At 32.2% G+C, this 12,206-nt stretch overlaps 2 protein-coding genes across 2 annotated transcripts; one reads left to right on the top strand and one right to left on the bottom strand.

The window, feature by feature from the left end:
- Positions 1-4,321: 4,321 nt before the first annotated feature.
- Positions 4,322-5,032, bottom strand: LOC112529362 (pectinesterase inhibitor 9-like). The gene has a single exon (XM_025140623.1). The coding sequence runs from the start codon at positions 4,993-4,995 to the stop codon at positions 4,375-4,377; it is 621 nt and encodes a 206-aa protein (XP_024996391.1). The 5' UTR covers positions 4,996-5,032; the 3' UTR covers positions 4,322-4,374.
- A 5,857-nt stretch (positions 5,033-10,889) lies between these two features.
- On the top strand, positions 10,890-11,480 carry LOC112529078. The gene has a single exon (XM_025140153.1). It carries the CDS (start codon positions 10,890-10,892, stop codon positions 11,478-11,480), a length of 591 nt encoding a protein of 196 aa, XP_024995921.1.
- The last annotated feature ends 726 nt before the right edge of the window (positions 11,481-12,206 follow it).

The raw sequence follows: 12,206 nt of genomic DNA, 5'->3' as shown, positions 1-12,206 counted from the left end.
AAATGTAGACTGAATAAAAAATAAACATATTTTGTGAAACCATTTTCTTGTTGTTGTTTGCAACACGGTACCTCAAACTAAAGTGTCAATCGGTTAAAATCCAATGGGTTTATGTTGATTTGATCTGATCCAATCATCTAGTAGATGCTGGATTTTGACATCTGATCCAATCAATTAACATTGGACAACTAATTCTATCCAGTCCAATATCAGTCTCATCTTTTGGATATTATCGTTGATTCTCCATTTGATTATATTGGATCAATCCAATATTTGAAAATAATCCCAGAGCGACCACCTACTTTGCAGGTAGCCCGGAGTCATCGCATTTGAACCTCCGTGGCCACAAGTGGATTTTTGTTTCTTCTTGGATTTGAATTTTGAGACCTCCAGACACTTTTAACCTTTGGAGCCAAGCTCAAACCAATCAGACACCACCCTTGTGGTTCATAGTATGTTTTTTAGTTACATAAGACACATAATACATTTCGATAAATCAAGCTTTTAGAATTAATTCTTTCAAAATAAAAATTAGAACAAAATACATTCGCTTTAATATTATTTGATCTTGTTGAAATAATTAACAAACTTACACATCGATGTCATAGAAAAAATTCTTAAAGTTATAAAATCTACTGATTAAAGTTGTTGACCATGTAAACTAGGCTATGCTTTTGTACTAATTGAAAATAAAAATGGGATTTGGCCGTAAATGGGGCCAATGGGCCTAATTTTGTATCGAAACAATGACTGTTTTTTGGGCATATAAAATAGAGAGGTAGTAGGCACGTTTAGGTGGTCCGCTATTTTGTTTTTCTGTTATAATTATGAAAACTCAGATAATTTTAATCACGTATTTTGTTCAAGATTGTCGGCTAGAATAAGACTTCTTACTGAATTTATATAAATCCATCAAGAAGTTCAGATATGCAATTGGAAACATCAAAAAGTTCAAAATCTATCTGTATGAAATGACATTAATTTTATAAATAGAATTGTCTACAAGAACAATTTACGTTGTTAAAACCATGTATACATACATTCAAGAATATCGATCGTGTTTCCTAATTCCTATTTTTGACTTTCCCATTTTATAGTTTATTCGGATTAATTGGATGTATACTAAATAGTTTATTTATACTATATTATAAAACATTTGACAAAAACTCTTAAAAACCATTTTTTATGCGTAAAGTACTGTTTACTAATGCATATTACTTAAAACTGAAGATTACAAGTAGATTTTGCATAATTAAAACTTATTAAAGCTCCATATCTGAATTCGTGTAACTAACTGCAGATAGACATAATAAAATACAGGATAAACATTTCATTTTAAATATAAAAAATCTAAAATATAATTAGGATAATCATTGACTTTTAACAGAATACTTAATTATTATCTTTATAAAATGTTATATTATTAAACGAAAAATAAATTATTTTCTTATTAAACTTCAATTAAATTATAATAGAAAAAATATATTAAAGAAATTACATAAAAAATGAAAACTTTTAAATAGTTGATTTGATATTAACATTGATATATTTTTTTCAAATTTTTATGATATCTTCAAATTTAAACTTTATTCAAAAATAAAATCATTAATGCTTTCTTAAAAACACATAAAAATCGTATTATAACATCGACAAAGACAAATAATAAAATAAAACATTAAAATCGAGATGTGTCTCGCTGCATTGCGCGGATACTCTTCCAGTTATAACCAAATGCAAATTGTATCAAAATAAAACGTATCTTGTTTTGATTCATTGTGTAAAACCTACTTTATGTTGTTTACCGCAAAATATCTCAAACTGGGGATGTTAATCAGTTGAAATCTAATGGATTCAGGTGGATGCGATCCGATCCAATCATTCATTAGATGTTGAATTCTGGCATTAGATTCAATCTAAGTAACATTGGACAACCGATCTAATCCAATCTTATAGATGATTTTCCCGTAAAAATCATCTTAAAGCTACAAAAAAATCATCATAATTACATCGAGTTAACCGTCAATCCGTCGTATGCAGGATTTGTGAAATCTTATTCGAATTCTTAATAAAAATATTAAAAGATATTTATATTTATAATATTTACTATTTGTGCCAATTTAATCATCTTGACAAAGCTTTTCACTGATGTAGTTTTTATTATGAAAAGTATTTTCATGTTTATTTAGAACTTTTAATAAATTAGATTAATTAATCAAGGTGTTATACGGTTTAAATTTGAACATGTGATTCTGTCTCCGCTTCTGCTCGTGCACTCGTTAAAGCAAACTCATGGCCCAGTTGGTAAACGAGCCTACAAGTGGTAATCGCTCTGTATCTGTCATCTCTTTTGAAGAAACTGCTGAGCTGGATGCGGCGCTTTCAAAATCCCGTGACTCTCAGTCATCTATCTTCTTTTCACCGGAAAATGTTGGATTGGGGGAAGGCTTTCCTTCTTTATTGACTTCAACTGATACCGGCGATAGCCCAATCTCTTAGCCCAATTTTAACCCTTATTATAATTTTAGTTTAGACCTTATACTTTTTTGATTTATTATTTTCAACCCTTTTGATATTTTCTCTATTACTCATCTTATTTTTCTATTTTCTATTTTGTATCTAATAATGTATTAATTAAAGTAGGCTTTTAGTACTACAGATATTGTAATTTTAACATCTAAAATATTTATTATTTTTATTAAAGATGTATTAAATTTTAATTTTTTTGATTAATTATGATTTTATAAAATAGAATATGCTATTAATGATAAAATAACTTTGAGATGTTATTAATCATTTAAATCAACATATTCATGAATACAATTATTTAACTAAATGTTCTTTATACATGTTTAATCGATATTGATAAAAAGTAGTCCATGTAGTTGTATCGAGAAATTTCTAATGTTTCTGTTATGGTGTAATTGTGGACAATGAGTACTCTCGTGTTAATGTCACTCTTAAGTATTGGTTACCATTAACATTCAGATGCAATAACAACATGTTGAGGGGACAGTGGTGATTGTGTCCGTAAATGTAAGTAATTTGCACAACTTTGCATACACTACTAGAAAACTGACTATTTTCGACGGATATTAAAAAAAGTCAACTTCCATTGACTATCGTCAGTAATCCGCCAGAAATCCGTCATTGAATAATTGAAAAAGAAAATTTTATTTTCGCTGGATTTTCGGCGGACAATAAAAATAAAAATAATAATTAACTCAAACTCCATTAAATTACTGGCGGATTTTTTGGTTAACTTTTTTAAAATTAAATTATGTCGGTAATTTAAGGTAACTAGAGTTAATTATTTTCTTTTATTTTTTTAAAAAAAAAATTCTTAATATAAGATTTTTAAACTTTCCGACGGATTTGTAAAAAAAATTCTTATTTGTTTTTTTTTCAATTTCATGGCAGAGACCAACAGTGTGATAGTCGATATGAAGAACAGACAACAATGGGGCAACAGGGAGTGGCGAGGGGGAGTAATATCGTTTGTTTGCGAGGGTTATGAAGGGAGTACAGGTTTCGAAACGATAAAACTAATTTAAGTTTTTTTTACTCTAAAATCTTTCTAATTGATTACACGTAATTTTTTTTGTTAAAAGAATGTAAGTAACTAATTTTTAAAAGTTCAATAGTCTATTTATTAAAATAATTGTCCAGAGACTTAGGGGCCGTTTACCTAATTGCTTACCTAGTAAGCACTTACCGATAGGAGTCAGCACTTACCGATAGGAGTCAGCACTATGATTTATTTGATGTGTAAGATTTTCGTATATTAAAACATATCGAATGCAACAATTTAGTGGGTAAGCGTTTACCTGGGTAAGAGTCGTCATCCTCACTTACCGGGTAAGACTCTCCATCATTCTCATCGCTCTTACCCGATAAGATTCTTGATCTTGATCCTTCTCGTGTTCATCTGATGAGAAAATTTATCCGATAAGTACTTACCATGTAAGTGTTTAATAAACGGCCCCTTAATCATTCGAAAAAATTTAATGATTTTTTCATTAAAAAAATAGTTAATAAACTTCATCATGCAAATGTAATAACTCGTTGGGTTTTATAAACTTTTCCCTAAAATCTTAAGCTAAAATAATTATTTATTCATAGTAAATAGTAATAAATGCAAAATATGCTAATTTTGGTTAATATATTTAATTAATAGATAAAGACTTTGATTATGAAGTAATTTTCCAAAAGCAATTTATAACTTTCTCAAAACTTCATATTCACATATTACATCACAATTATAGCTTCAATATATAATAAATTATAAGCAATTAACAAATACCACAAATTAATTAAATATAACAACATATTTCAATTTTAATTATATACGTAAGAGCCTACGGTTAATAACGAAATCTAAGGATTCCTGACGGCTCGAGAAGCACGATGCTTTGCTGTAAAACGATTGAACAACGCTAGAGAATTGCTAGCGAGTTGTTTCACGTTCAAAAACCTTGCTTTAATCATACGTTTCTCCCTACTCCCAATCTCATCCCCCAAAATTCCGTCAATACATGTTGTGGTGTCCGTCAGGGCAGCACTGACCCAACTTTGCACGTTACTCTCATGCCACACAAACTTCTCCTCCCCATCCGTCCCCATTTGTCGTAATTCCTTGACAGATTGAGTAATTTGGTTGACTCCGTTGTTGATTTGCTGCAAACAGTCTTTCACGGCATGGTACTCTCCGAGATTCTTCGTTTTCTTGAATTGTTCTGCTATCACATCCACATAAGCCTTCGTGACTCGAGCTTTGGATAGACATGTGGCTAGTGAAACTTGAGCTATTTTTTGTGGGCTTGGTACTACTCTTTTGCTGGTATATGGTAGCAGGGTTCTAACACAAAGATCCGAGTATAAAGTTGATCGACACTGTGCCTCAAGATACGACCTTGCACGTGAACGTGATTCGATGGTGCCCAAAAAACCTAAAAAGGTAAAAAAGAGGACCAACAATGAGAGATTCATTTGTGCCATTCTTTTTGAGTATGTGTGTGTATTGTGTGTGTGTGTTTGTGTCATGAAAACATGAAGAGGGAATAAGGGATTATATAGAAGAGCTTACCACATTCAGCCCAATCATATATGCACATGCAACTTTGCCATAAAAGCAAGTGACTTATTTATTTAATCCCTTATTCCCTCTTCATGTTCTCATATGAAGTAATTAGAAAATCTAAGTAATCTATTTTTTAAACAAATCTAGACCGTCCATTTGTGAGATAAGATGTATTCTTTCATCAAAGGTTGACTTTTGACCTAGTTCACAAATCAAGACCATATATAAGCCAAATCTTTACAACAAATATTTGACCCACCTATACTTCATTGTAAGTATACATACAAAATCATATTTAGGAAATATTATAATAAAATTGATTTTATAATAATATTTAAAAATTCTAATCATACCCATAAAATATTTTGTATGGTTTAAGTTTATATAAACAGATCAAAAAACGATTGATTTAAACATGTTATAATAGGTTATAGGATGATTTTAGGCGTTTTAACAAGTATTTTGGGACGTTTTTAAACAAAAGTTTCGTAATATCTATTTTTTACGACACTATTTGAAAGGGTTGTGCCTGATTGGTTTGAGTTTGGCTCCAAAGGTCAAAAGTACCACGATGTCTCAAGTTTAAATCCAAGGAGGAATAAAAATCCCCTTGTAGCCATAGAGGTTCAAATGTGGTGACTCCAGACTATTTGCAAAGCAGGTGGTCGCCCTAGGATTAGTCGGCTCACATAACAGGTTGGATATCCAGGTTAATCAACAACAAAAAAATGTCTTATAAAAATGTGATTTTCCAATATTTTTCTTATCAAACTATTTAGAGTAAATTGCCTTTTTTTGTATTTATGGTTTATCGGAAATTTCTATTTTCGTTTTTATCTTTTTAAAATTATGGGTTTCGTCCTCAAACTATTTGTTGCTGTGTTTTTCATCCTCAGTACTTAATGATAATGAATTATCTCAAGAACAGAAATAACAATATACTGTAATTTCAAAAATACAAGAACGTAAATTAAAATTTTAAACAACCAAAAATACTAAAATCCCAATTTATTATCCTATTTATTATTAATATATTTTTTTATATTTATAAATAAAATTTAAATGAGTAAGGTCTAAGGATTATAAGGGTTGACCATGTAGGTGTGTAAGCAATGGCAAAGATAAGCACAAGACAAGGGTGCTTGTCTTAAGCTAATCAAACCAACACATTGATGGCTTAATCAAGATTATAAACATAAAAACAAGTTTTATACTTTGTAAACCACTAAATTATATTCTAATTTAATCGTATTTTTTCAGATATTTATCAGAATTGGTAATAAGGATCAGTTTTAGACAAATCTGAACAAATAATCGACATCATACTTCTCGTGAGAACAGTAACACGATATGATCATTGTCTCGGAGAGAGACTCGGTGAAATAGACATTTCTGTGAGAGTGTTTTAGAGCATCCAATAAGATTGTTGATGTTTCTGTTCAAAAAATCTAGTAATAAAAGAAAAACCAGTCAAATTGAATGTAGTAATAAATGCTTATAGATCTTATTTTGTCAATATTCATCGACTTTTCTTGTGCCCTTTCAAGGTTGGATACTTTTTTTACCAAAGGGACATTGGCCTAGCAGTATTTTGAATTACAGTCAATCCTAGCCTTTTTAGTGGTCGTGAGTTCAAACCACAACAAAAGTTGAGGAGTGTGTATGAGTATTTATTATAAATAGATATTATATACTTAAGAATGGTTGGCCACATTTTGAAGCACTAGTGAAACTGTTTGAAGATGGTGGGGCTAAAGATAGCAAAAACTCAATATCGGGCCGGAGGCCCTATTCCTAAGAAGGTGGCTTGTAACTGGGTCGGAAAGTTATAGTCATTATTACCCTCTTCTGAGCCTGGTCCACGACCTGACCCAATCTTATCGAAGATCATTTTTTAGATCTTTTTTACACAAAAATGTTATACAAGTTACTTGATTTTTGTATTTTAACTTGTAGAAGTATGTAAATATAACATTTACTTGGTAAATATAACATTTACTTGAAAAAAATCAGTCCTTTTACATAACTGGCTCCATTTCAAGCCTTGATTTTTTTTGGAAGGGTAACCTGTCTTTATCGGTCTCAATCGATATAGGTCCCTATTCCCAGTCGATCCTGGGCAGTCCACGCTGGGAGTGTTTGGCCATCGCTAGAGTGTAAACTCAAAGGCCATGCTCCTAAACCTGATTAGGATCTTGGAGATTTAGTAAAAGAGATGGTGTCAATGATTCATTAGCATATAATAAGTTTTAACGAGTACGAAAACTGAAATAAGGTAAATTTTCAATTTTACCACATGAATAAAATAAGAATCTCAATAAAACTTCACAATAGAGGTTTTTAATTAAAAACCTCACTTTTCATTTTTTATTTATAAAATGTAACTTTATTTGTAGATGTATTTTATAATCATTAATTAGTATTTTGTTTACATCAGTTATAACTTATATGTTTTATAACTTTATTCAAACAAAATAAAATGATTAGAAACAATAAAAAAATTTACAAAAAATGAATTTAGACAAGAACCCCAGTTCTTGTTTAACCACATGAGTTCTGATTAGAACATGTAACTGGACAAATACTTATATACTACAGTTAACATTGCTATAAAAAATCATAACAAAAACCTTAACAATGACCTTTATCGTGGATGCTATAAACTCCCTTTATTTGATATATTATTATTAACTTTATAAAAAATATATTTTTTTTTTTACCAGCAAAGAAAGGCGAAATATCATAAAAAAAATAGCAAGACGTTAGCAAATAGAGAGTACAGGCAAAAAAAAGACATGAGGGAATTACACCACTCTATCCAACTATTCACCAAAACACCTTTCGGCACCCTATTTTTAAACCAGAAAAAAGAGTACGCCTGAAGCTGGCCTGCGAGAAAAGTAGCCGAATTTTGAGAGCGAGCTAGGAAAATTTTACGGTTGCGCAAGTTCCAAATAATCCAGAAGAACCCGTACACCACTCCGATAAACGCCTTTTTACACATGGAAGTCCCAGCCATCTCCGATAAAAAAATATATTACTTTCTAAAATTTTCCATACCCATGTATAATTGGGCTATTTCATCATATATATTAAAATCATAACCGGTCCTTAAGCGACGGTTCCAAACCAATCCCGCTTAGTGATGGCTAAATCGGTCCGGCCCGGGACCGCTAGAGGACCGGAACCGGGATTGGCCAAGGATCGGACCGGCCCAGGAGCGGTAATAGGATTGAAATTTGGGACTTGTAATGCATTTGGGGTGTTTCGCGGGACCGGGATTGGTTACGAGACCGGCCTGGCCCGGTTTTTAAAAAAGTAGCCATTTTAAAAATATAGCCATTATATTTGTACCATTTATGACCGTTTTTTAGTCTTTTAAAAAAGTGTCATAGTTGAAAGATTTACATATCAACTTACAATACGCAAAAAACATTCACAATACTCGGTTTTAATTATAATAAAACGCATTTTTAAAGTGTATTTGAGTGACCAAATTACAAATTTTATAATGTATTAAAAATAAATATCTTTAAAAATTAAAAAATATTTTTTTTAATGACCGGACCGGCGGCCCGTAACCGGTTACAATAAAGCTTAACCGGGCTCACCTTTTTTGACCGGGACCAAGACCGGTTATGGCCGGATCTGTTAAGGCCAGGGACCGTAAGACCTGGCCCGGCCATCCTTAATCCCGCTCGATCCTAGTTGGGCCGGTCCAAGTCAGTTTGGGCTGGGGTAGGTCCATTTGATCGTCTCTAGCTCTCTACATAGTACATATGACTTTAAATGGGCTTTTGTCGTGACTCGGCCTTTATCTTCAAAATAGTTGTCATGGCCCAATTATGAAAACAAAACCCATTTCAGTGAACCAAATAATTTGTTAGAATTAAATCCTGAATGTACAACCACTACATTTCAAGATTAAGTTAGATTTCATTAGACAGAAAAAAATGGCTAATATTTCATGATCCACATACGAATTTATTGTAAGAGAGATTGGGCCGAATCGGTATTGCGATCGACTTTGCTCCCTATTCTAACATGACCAAAGTGCGTGTACGTGACCGCAACCGTTGGGCTAATTATGGCCACTATATAGGCAACCTAAATCGATTCTCGAATAGACGATAAATTTCACCCATGTTCTTTGATATACGTCTTTGCAGCAAAATTAAATAGCAGTGTCAAATACCTTCAGTTTTTTCACTTTTCTTGTGTGGAGTTGATTCACCAGCTTCATTTTCTAAATTGATAGTCTCCGATAACACTGTTGACAGTGTTGGGATTTATTTATAAATCCAATAATAATTATGGGCTTACATATTATTATATAATTATATTACGCTATTTAAGTAATGGGCTAATTATGTGATTAATTAAAGATAGCCCATTAGAACCCAATTTGGTATGGACTTAATGAGAGGAAGCCCATTAGGTTATAATTAGGGTTTAATGGGAACCCTAATTACAACTCTATATAAAGACGACTAGGGTTATGGTTCCCACACACCAAAATCAATACGTTCATTCTCTCCCCATTGGAAGGACATCAAGGATTTTGCGTTGAGGAAAGCCATAATTTCGGATCTACGTTTCATACTCAAGCCTAACTAATGGAGACGGGTACGTGTATTCTTATTCGTATGTTCTTAATAATTCATTGTGATAATCTTTGTTTTTCCAACAAGTGGTATCAGAACCACGTTTTCACATATTGAATTATTAGAAATAATTAGTTTTTTTTTTTGTGGTATAATTATTTCGTAAGGTGAATCGTTTTGCTATGGGGATTTAAAAAGTTTTTTTTATTCTGTCGCCAATGATTCGAATGAATAATAAAAAAAAAAAAACTTTTGGATTAGAGTAATCGTGTGAAACAATTTCGATGGATGATTTTTTTGGATATCAATGGTTTGAGATTTCTGCCGCCGTTTATTGTTCTTTAGATTCGTGATTATTATTGTTTTTCGTTTCTCTAGAACTCAAGTTTGACAGCCATATATTGTATAAATTGTTTATATATATTTTGTGATATCCATATAAACGTGTCTTTTTTTTTGGGTGAAATAGATTACTACCATGACAATTGTTATATTTTATTATTATTATTATTCGTTGTTGTGAATGGAAAAGAAGTTTTTTTTGTTTAAGATAATTTCTTTCGTTCAATAAAGATTATGTTATGGTTTTCGGAGGATTTTGTTTGTTAGTTGGGCTATTAAGAAATAAGTAATATTTCCCATTGAGATTAAATGTAGATTGTCCAAACTGTTTTATTATGTTTGCATTTAATTGTCTTGTATTTTAAAATAAATTGATTGACATAATATCGTTGCCAAAGTAACCCCTGTTGTGACAATTAATTTGTTTTAAGGTATAAAGATGAGTATATTTGTTATTTATGCGAATAGTGATTGGCCCAAAGGAAAATTGTTATTTGGCCGGATAATTAATATACATGTGGTAATAAATATGTGATTATTGTAAAGTTTTCCATGTGAGCAATGACCGGCCCAAAGGAAGGGTATTGTTTGACAGGATTTATTTTCAATATTTGATTACTACGTTGAGAGTACTACTTACAAGTTAATATTTTAGTCCAAAGACTAAATAGTGATGTTGTGTTAGGTATCTTGTTAATGAGCCCACCAATGTTTCGAATTTTTTATGTCATACATGCACGTATTTTCCTCCGATATGACATAGTTGCTAAGCATGTTATTTGTTTTGTTTAATATACAGTTGCTAATGCTATAATGTATCTGCTCAAATTGATGGTATTTCTACTCTGACTGGGACGAATTATGCCATGTGGAAAGAGAGTGTGGAAATTGTTCTCGGTTGCATGGATTTGGACCAAGCACTTCGGATTGAGCGACCCATTTCCACTGCGGAAAACCCAAATACGGATAAAATTGAGAGGTGGGATCGCTCTAATCGCATGTGTCTAATGATCATGAAACGCTCTATTCCGAGCAGATTTAGGGGCTCTATCACTGAGAGCACTGATGCTAAGAAGTTCCTCACTGAAATTGAGCAATTTTTTGCTAAAAATGAAAAAGCGGAAGCGAGTAACACTTTGATGAAACTCGTCACCATGAGGTATAAAGAAAAGGGGAACATAAGGGAGTACATCATGGGAATGTCTAATCTCAATGGGAAACTCAAGGAACTAAAGTTAGAGCTTTCGGAAGACTTGCTCATTCACTTGATTCTCATATCACTTCCTGCACAATTCGGACAATTTGTGGTGAGTTATAACACTCAGAAGGATAAATGGACTCTTAATGAGCTCATGTCACATCTTGTGCAAGAGGAAGAACGACTAAAGCAAGATAAGATAGAGAGTGCTCACTTGGCATCAACCTCTCAGGATAAGAAGAGGAAGAGAGCTAAGTAAACTGCAGAAAAAGGGCCAAAGCAGAAAATGCATAAGAAGCAGGATAAGGAATTCACCTGCTACTTTTGCAAGAAAGCAGGACACATGAAGAAAGAGTGTCCTAAGTATGCTGCTTGGCGAGAGAAACATGGTAAGACTCTCATTTTTGTTTGTTCTGAAGCTAATTTAGCTTCTGTACCTATGAATACTTGGTGGGTAGATTCTGGTGCTACTGCTCACATAAGTATGTCTATGCAGGGTTGCATGTGGAGCCGACCGCCAAATGATAATGAAAGATTTATATATGTGGGCGATGGCACTAAAGTTAGAGTTCAAGCTATTGTGACCTTTAGAATTTTATTAAAAACTGGTGTTTATTTGGATTTAGTTGAAACTTTTGTTGCACCGTCATTTAGACGGAATTTGATTTCTGTTTCATGTTTGGACAAATTTGGTTATAATTGTTCTTTTGGAAACAATAAAGTTGGTTTCTATCTAAATTCGAAATTGGTTGGCACTGGTTCTTTAATTGATAAACCATACATGCTTGAGACTATTACATTAGATAATGAAATTTTGCACTCTGTTGCTAAAGGTACTAAGCGAAAATTAAATGAGGATTCTGCCATCTTATGGCACAAGCGTTTAGGACATATCTCTAAACAGAGAATTCAGAGGCTTGTTGATGAAAGAATCCTTAATCCCTTAGATTTAACCGACTTTCAAGTATGTGTTGAATGTATAAAA

The sequence above is a fragment of the Cynara cardunculus genome (assembly GCF_001531365.2).
Source record: "Cynara cardunculus var. scolymus isolate 2C chromosome LG 16, CcrdV1, whole genome shotgun sequence".
In the NCBI taxonomy this organism is placed as follows: Eukaryota; Viridiplantae; Streptophyta; class Magnoliopsida; order Asterales; family Asteraceae; genus Cynara; species Cynara cardunculus.
Note: the sequence above shows the minus strand (reverse complement) of the source record. Positions and strands in the feature narration are given on the sequence as shown.

Excerpts from the sequence above, each read along its gene's own strand:
- LOC112529362 (XM_025140623.1), bottom strand. The coding sequence starts at position 4,995 with ATGGCACAAATGAATCTCTCATTGTTGGTCCTCTTTTTTACCTTTTTA.
- LOC112529078 (XM_025140153.1), top strand. The coding sequence starts at position 10,890 with ATGTGGAAAGAGAGTGTGGAAATTGTTCTCGGTTGCATGGATTTGGAC.